At 33.5% G+C, this 8,329-nt stretch overlaps 1 protein-coding gene across 2 annotated transcripts; it reads left to right on the top strand.

The window, feature by feature from the left end:
• Positions 1 to 2,417: 2,417 nt before the first annotated feature.
• LOC116849032 lies at positions 2,418 to 7,074 on the top strand. Of its 2 annotated transcripts, XM_032825750.1 has the most exons (10): positions 2,418 to 2,561; positions 2,748 to 2,943; positions 3,037 to 3,147; positions 3,787 to 3,867; positions 3,942 to 4,207; positions 4,269 to 4,473; positions 4,616 to 4,742; positions 6,378 to 6,445; positions 6,571 to 6,765; positions 6,854 to 7,074. In XM_032825750.1, exons 2-9 carry the CDS (start codon positions 2,856 to 2,858, stop codon positions 6,708 to 6,710), a joined length of 1,086 nt encoding a protein of 361 aa, XP_032681641.1. In that variant the 5' UTR covers positions 2,418 to 2,561; positions 2,748 to 2,855; the 3' UTR covers positions 6,711 to 6,765; positions 6,854 to 7,074. The 2 variants fall into 2 exon arrangements, with proteins under 2 accessions (XP_032681641.1, XP_032681640.1); XM_032825749.1 differs by lacking the exon at positions 2,418 to 2,561 and having other exon boundaries at positions 2,590 to 2,943.
• The last annotated feature ends 1,255 nt before the right edge of the window (positions 7,075 to 8,329 follow it).

Raw genomic sequence — 8,329 nt, 5'->3', positions numbered from 1 at the left:
TACTGTTAATTCTTATACATATACTATCCGCTATACTACCCTAACTCTACTCTACTCTACTCGATTTATCGGACAGCATTGAGTTGTCATAAATCTTGAAAATACTAGATGCTTGTGCCTATCATATTTCTCGGCCCTAGTGAAACTAACTCGTACTTAATCCAACTCGAATTATCGTAAACAGCCCTAGTTACACAAAACTAGTTTATTGGTTGCATATTATCTTACAAGATGTTTTAGATAATATGTGACCAATAAACTGGTTTTGTGTACGTGTATATCAAGGCGTGTTTACGACAATTAGAGTTATGTCTCCTGCGCGTTCTGTGTGCAGGAGTCAATGGCCGCGTTCAGTAGAACAAGTGATCAGTAAGCGCTCAGGGAGCTCTTGTATATGATTTGGCATATTCTTTTAGATCTCCAACTATACTCCAATCAGATGCAAGAGCTCCCTGAGCGCTTACTGATCACTTGTTCTACTGAACGCGGCCATTAGAGTTAATTCCACTTGGGACGAAAATTATGATAGGCACGACCAACTACTTTTGTAGTTACAGGATGTTTACGATAATTCGAGTTGGAGTTAGTACGAATTAGTTTCACTAGGGCTGAAAAATATGATAGTCACAAGCATCTAGTATTTTCATGATTCATGACAACTCAATGCTGTCCGATAAATCGAGTAGAGTAGAGTAGAGTAGAGTTAGGGTAACATAGTGGATAGTATATGTATAAAAATTAACAGTATCAGGTAACATAGTTTCGTAAAATATATAACAATAATATTACTAAACAATGAGTTGTTGCATTTTAGAAAAATTAGAAGCACTAAATTAAATTATGAAAAGGTATCATGTATTTGTGAAATATCCAAAAGTAGAAAACAATTATTCTAACCTATTATTATTGAATATTTCACAAATACATTAAATTAATATCATTTTCATAATTTAATTTAGTGCTTCTAATTTTTCTAAAATATAATAAATAATTGTTTTGTAATATTATTGTTACATATTTTACGAAACTATGTTATCTGATACTGTTAATTCTTATACATATACTATCCGCTATACTACCCTAACTCTACTCTACTCTACTCGATTTATCGGACAGCATTGAGTTGTCATAAATCTTGAAAATACTAGATGCTTGTGCCTATCATATTTCTCGGCCCTAGTGAAACTAACTCGTACTTAATCCAACTCGAATTATCGTAAACAGCCTATGACAACTTCTTACTTCTAATGGCTCCTGCACACAGGACGCGGTAATGCTTGCCTCGCAGCGAAAGTCCGCGCGACAACCAATCAGTATGTTGTTTTTCCGTAAAAGCTAGAAAGTTATTATGGAAAATAGCATATTGATTGGCTGTCGCGCGAACTTCCGCCACACGGCAATCATTACCGCGTCCTGTGTGCAGGAACCATGAGACAGTACTTAATGGCTTCCCAGATAGCAAGGTGACGTCTAAAGACGTCATTAAAACGTCATAGACGTATTAATAACGTCTTAATGACGTCTTTAGACGTCACTTTGCTACCTGGGTTGGTTTACATCGTGCACTTGATACGCGTATCGGGTACTATATTCGTATCAAATTCGTACTAAATATTTAATACACACGATGTAAACACTGACGGATCAATTTGTTGCGAGCGTGCCAAGTAGGAGTATCGTACTAAACTAATACCCTTATAGAAATATCATACTAAGAATCATTGATAATTACTTATTATCCAGTATTTTTAATATTGAAAATAAGTAATTATCAATGATTCTTAGTATGATATTTCTATAAGGGTACGCGTATCAAATGATACAAATGACGATGTATACGTATGAAACGAATGTTGGAGGGAACCTAATTTAATTAAAACCGGTGTTATCGGTAACCGTTGATTTCAAATTATATTATAGTAAAATGTCTTGTAAAAAAGGAGAGAAGAAACGAGCACATTTTTAGAATTATGTATTCCTTCTGTCAGTCGAAGCTATCTTAAGCAAATTGCAATTCCAAATACCACCACTAGGAGGTAAACGACATGAATTAAATTTGTATTATATTTTTCCTTTAATACGTTCCTTTAATATGTAAACGCACTCGTATTAAAGCATTGGTGCGCATCAAATTTAATACGCGTACTAACGTTTTGACGATGTAAACCAAGCCAATAGCGTGTTCGACTGGCCCTGGGTTAATCGCTCCGAGAGCGATTAATGACGTCATAAATCTCTACTAGCCAATCATAAAGCTTATAAGTACTTGTTCGACCAATAAACGTAGGCTGAATAATCCAGAGTGAGTTAACCTAGAGCCAGTCGGACATGCTATTAGATGATCTTAAATATAAGATCGGACTATGAATACCGACCTTACAAAACTTTTTCATTACATTACAATCGCTTACAAACGAAATACAAACGATTGCATAAGGTTTCTTAAAATTTAATATTTTGCCGGCTAACTTCATACGAGTGATGGCAGCGTCTTCAAATAATCCAACGTATTTTGCCTACATCAAGTTTCATCGAACACATATGAAACGAGTGTAAAAAATGTATTTGAAAAGCTTTGAAGCGTTTACTACGACCGCGTTCCGTTACACACTCGCAACGCCGCGAGCATCATTCTATCTTTGTTGCTCATTGAATATTAAGCAAAGATAGAATAACGCTCGCGGCCGTTGGGAGCGTATAACGGAACGCACCCAACATTAAACGGACCACGCATCTTGGATTTCCAGATTTGATCGAAATATTCTAATCTCTTCGAAGTTTTTATACCGTCAAGTGGACCATACTACGTGTTTCAAAGAGAGTTAAAATTACAAATAGATTATTACTCAGAAAAAATGCAGAGTATTAAGCTACTCGATGTCGATACAAAAATTATGTATACATTAGAAGTTCCCGAAGAAGATGCTAAAAGAGCTAGTCAAGGTAAGAATCACATAACCTATATTAGTATGTTTTTAGTTTGTCAAATAAAAAAAATAATATTTTTTAATTCTCGTATCTTATATTTCTGAACAGATGTGTCATATGCAACACAACTTTTACAAAATTATTTGGAAAAGAGCCATGACAACTTGTCCGAAGATGAGACTAAGTCAACCAAGTTAATTAAGTCATCTAGAAAATGTGGTAATAATATACTTTATAACTAGTTTTTGAACCTTGTTATTACAAATTAATACTTGTAATTTATATCTATCTATCTACGGCACTACAGTCCTAAAGAGGACCTTGGCCTCAGCCAAGAAAAGCTGCCTATTTCTATTTCTGCCCCAAGTTTTCCAGTTCCGTACACTATGTTTGCTAGGTCATTCCTCACAGCATTCCACCATCTGTATCTTGGCTTACCTCTTGGTTGTAATTTACATACATTGTTTATTTCATTGTGTTGTATGTAAAAACATATATATATATATATGTGTGTGTGTGTGTATATATGTATGTATATAAGGATAGAATTTGTTTGAGGCTACAAATGCTTTGAAGTGTGTAAAGAAGGATCATGATTATTTTGTATGCTACTTAAGTATTAGTCAAAAAGAACTTACCCTAAGGACTTATTGTTCTAATTTCTTGATAAGTTAAATCATATGTTTATTTTTATTTTTTCTTCTAATTGGACAAAGATAAACATATGATTTAACTATTAGGTAGCTTATTAAGAGGAATAATTGATTCTAAATTAGCTTCTTATATGTATCTTATATGTATTTATAACATTTATAATTTATATCATTTATAATTAGAGTATTTATAATTTTTTGATAGTACCTTCTACATCTTCATCTTTATATGCTGATACATCAGTTAACAAGAAAGAGAGAACTACAGATACTTCTTCAGAGAAAAGTATAATATATTGTTTTCTTTCATAAGAAGGAAGATTTTTACTCTGTAAATATAATAATAAACTTTGCAAACAGATAACTTTATGGATGGTTATCGTTGGTCACATGAGGCGATTCTTGCATTATTTGACGTATATAAAGAGGAAGAGCATATAATTTCATCTGGTGCATCAATGAAAAAGTTCTGGAACATAGTTTCTGCTAAATTAAATGAAAAAGGTTACTATGTCAATGATTCTCAGTGTAAGAGTAAAATGGCTGGCTTAACAAAAACTTACAAAAATATTAAGGATTACAATGGAAAGCATACCTACAGTTGTCGAAAATGGCGATATATGGAAGCAAGTATAAAATGTGTCTATTTTATATATTTTTTCCATTATAATTAATGTTATATTACAGATTATGGATGAAATGTACAAGAAAAATGCATGGGCATCTGCACTTTCAATAGTAAAAACTAAGGGCGATTCAACTCGATCAAATCGATCCTTTCGGCCAATTAAACCCAAATATGTTGATGAGGATGGTGAAGGTGATGAGGATAATGAGAATAACGTGGAAAAAGTTGATTCGTCACCACCTAAATCTGAATCATCATCTAGACGTAAGTGTTTTTTTTAGTTACTTCAGTATCTTCAGTACAGTATAGTGTAATTGTTTTTTTCTTATATATAAATATAGACATATCATAATCTACAAAAAAAGAATCGAGATTCTATGGATTGCAATATATGTCTCAATTACAGGTATAAGACAGCTTGAGAGGATAATTTCTGTTGTTGAAGAAAATACTATTGAGCGCAAGAGGATGCACAAGGAAGCAATGATACGTCAAGATAAATTACTTGACATTCTAGAGAAGATGTATAATAGGTAATATTTAAACATAGACTACGTTTACATGGCTCGATTTACGCCGTAGTTATAACATCGATGTTATAACTATTGATGTTAGATGCCATGTAAACGCTCCTTTACGATGAAGTTATCACTACAGAGTTATTACTACTAGACTGCTAACTCCCTATGATTGGCCTGTAGAAAAGTGAGAGCCAATGCACAAGCAACATGTAACATGTTACGTTAAGTACTGATAATATAATGATCATATCTGTACGTAAGCTTAAACTTAAGTCAACGCACAAAGAAATTTATAAACTTAACATGTTACGGATGTCTTGTGCGGAGGTTTTGAAGCAAAATTTTAACTTAGGCCGGTATTCATAGTCAAATCTTATTTCAAGACCGTCTTAAGTAATGTCTTAAGATGCGAATACAGCTCTGTGATTGGTTCATGACATTTTAAGACAGTACTTAAGATGATCTTAAATATAAAATCGGACTATGAATATCGGTCGTAGTGTGAATAGGAGTAGCCATCTTTGTTAAGGCAAAATGAGTATGTGAATATATGAGATGCCTTAACAGAAATGGCCATCACTTTTTGCCTCAGCTGTAACTAGGGAGTTAGCAGTCTAATAGAGGTCTGTTACATCGATGTAGTAACTTCGTCGTAAAGGAGCGTATAGGGGCGCCGCACACGAATTGACATAACAACAACGTAAGACGTACCGTAAGAATTGACCAATTACGATCGAGTATTCATCAAAATGGGGACCTCACGATTCGACGATTCTCAACATGATTGGTCAATTCTTACGGTATGTCTTACGTTAAGCGTCTTCTACAATGGCAGTAGGAGTAGTAGTAGTAAGAAATAAGCAGTAAGTAAATAGACCAATCACAATCGATTATTTTTGAAACGTGAGAATGGAATTGGTCAATTTGCTTACTGCTTATTTCTTACTACTACTCCTACTGCCATTGTAGAAGACGCTTTACTGTATGTCAATGGCCGTGTTCAGTAGAACAAGTGATCAGTAAGCGCTCAGTGAGCTCTTGCATCTGATTGGAGTATAGTTGGAGATCTAAAAGAATATGCCAAATTATATACAAGAGCTCCCTGAGCGCTTACTGATCACTTGTTCTACTGAACGCGGCCAATTTGTATGTGAAGGCCCTTAAGCCCATTCTACAATTGCGTGAACGTGGTTGTAAGTGGTCGTAAGTGATTACGACAACCAATCAGAGTAAAGCAATCAGTGAATAAAACATTCGGATTGGTTGACTCTTACGTTCATGACTACGCTTATGCAATTGTAGAATGGGCTTTATAACTTCGGCGTAAATTGGGCCGTGTACGTAGTCATATATGTAATCATCTATTTAGATAGCTTCACAATATTTAATATTAAAGGAGATAATTCTTTCATAATTCCAAAAGTATATTGTCGAATTATTTATATATTGTTCTTGGCCGTGTCATATGTTAAATAGATATTGAACAAAATATTTTAAATATTAATTAGATTTAAAGATTATATTACAAAGTAACAAATTGTGTTGAGGTAAAACTATATGTAACCTTGTTATTTAAATGTTGTCTATGAAGGACTTTTGTGTTAAAAAATTAATTTAATTATGTATATTTTTTTTTTCTAAATATAGTATTAAGGACAGAGATGAAGCACAGTCGAGCGAGTCATCCCCAAACAAAATTCAACTCCCCACCAAGCGTAAGTATTAAAGCTAATATCTTTAAATGCAATTATATTGTTTTATCTTCAAGCATAAAACACAAACGTATGATTTTTTTAGAGAAAAGTAAGATATATCTATTACAACATATATGTTATTGCAGGTTTGCACAAATTTTCTACAACGGAGAAACTAATTAATGCTATTGAAGAAAGTAATTCTAAACGCAGCAGAATGCATGAGGACGTAATGACACGTCAAGACAAATTACTCAACATTTTAGAAAAAATGTTTGAGAAGTAATAACACAGTACAGTGTTGATATTACATTTAACTCAGAGTTAGTTAATACTTTATGGTAATTATTTATATGACAAAAAATAATTCTTTTATAACTTTTTTTGTAACAACCATATAATTTAAGTTATTTATATATCTTTTTTTAGTTTTATCATATCTGGAATCACCAAACAACTTTAAAGTTTGATTTTTACATTGGAATAGTTTGTTGGAATTCTATATGTATTTATGTTATTGAAAACTTTTATTTACAAAAAAAATTTTTATTTTTTATGGTCTTGACTGGTTTGAACTTGTCAACATGGCAGTTAATGTAAACTTGTAGAAAATAATATGTAGTATAATAATCAAAAAGATTAATTATGAATCTTTTTCTTTAATATGATGTGCTTATGAAAAGTGTGAATCTTCAATACTCTCAATTTAGAAAACGTTGTATCTTTTCATGAATTTATGTTAGAAGAAAGGATTTAAGATCAATTTTTAAAAATATATCAATTCAAATAGCATAAACCTTCTAAAGCTGCGTTCGGGGAAACGCTATTTGACGCTAAAAGCATGTTCTGTTCAACTTTCAGTAAGTAACAAAGAGTGCTTTCCAGCTACGTACACTGTGTTACACAAAACTAGTTTATTGGTTGCATATTATTTTACAAGATATTTTAGATAATATGTGACTAATAAATTGATTTTGTGTAACACAGTGTAATGTAGCTGGAAAGCATCCAAGGACAGAACACGCTTTTAGCGCCGAATATGTGGTCTGTTCTTTTTAGCTGCACTGCTGAACTAGTGTAATAAATTAAAATGAGACAAATATATTTTTTCTCACTCTAACTTATTAATTGTCAATCGTTAATCGTCAATCGCTAGTGTGATTTGGTCTTTAAGGGCCGTGGCACACAGAAAAACTTAAGCAATAAGATGTAAGCAGTAAGCAAATTGACCAATCACAGTCGTTGATTCTTGGACCGTAAGAAGAATCAATGACTGTGATTGGTCAATTTGTTTACTGCTACGTTTTACTGCTTAAGTTTTTCAATATGCTACCAGCTTAAAGGGACGTTTACATTGGAAGTAAATAGCAAGAAGTAAGAAGTAAGAGTAAGAAATTGACCAACCACAGTCGAATGTGAGAAGAATCAACTATGATTGGTCAATTTCTTATTCTTACTTCCTACTTCTTACTGCTTACTTCCAATGTAGACGTCCCTTTAAGAAGTATGGTCGATTGTGATTGAATATTATAAAAATGGCGACTTACGATTCGACGATTCTCAACATGATTGGTCAATTCTTACGTTACGTTTTATGGCTCCTGCACACAGGACGCGGTAATGCTTGCCGCGCGGCAGAAGTCCGCGCGACATTCAATCAATATGTTTTTCCGTAAGAGCTAGAAGATTATTATGGAAAGCAGCATATTGATTGACTGTCGCGCGAATTTCCGCCGCGCGGTAAGCATTACCGCGTCCTGTGTGCAGGAGCCATTACGGTTAGGACCCTCACACATGAAATGACATAACTGCATGTGCATAGCATGAGCTGTATGGACCAATGAGCATCAAGTATTGAGCATCAAGCATCAATATAGCGACTAAATACTCGATGCTCATTGGTCC

Source organism: Odontomachus brunneus, unplaced genomic scaffold, assembly GCF_010583005.1.
Source record: "Odontomachus brunneus isolate Ranch 3 - 2012 unplaced genomic scaffold, Obru_v1 Obru_scaffold_104, whole genome shotgun sequence".
Lineage (NCBI taxonomy): Eukaryota > Metazoa > Arthropoda > Insecta > Hymenoptera > Formicidae > Odontomachus > Odontomachus brunneus.
The sequence above is the reverse complement of the archived record's forward strand: the minus strand, read 5'-3'. Positions and strand labels throughout refer to the sequence as shown.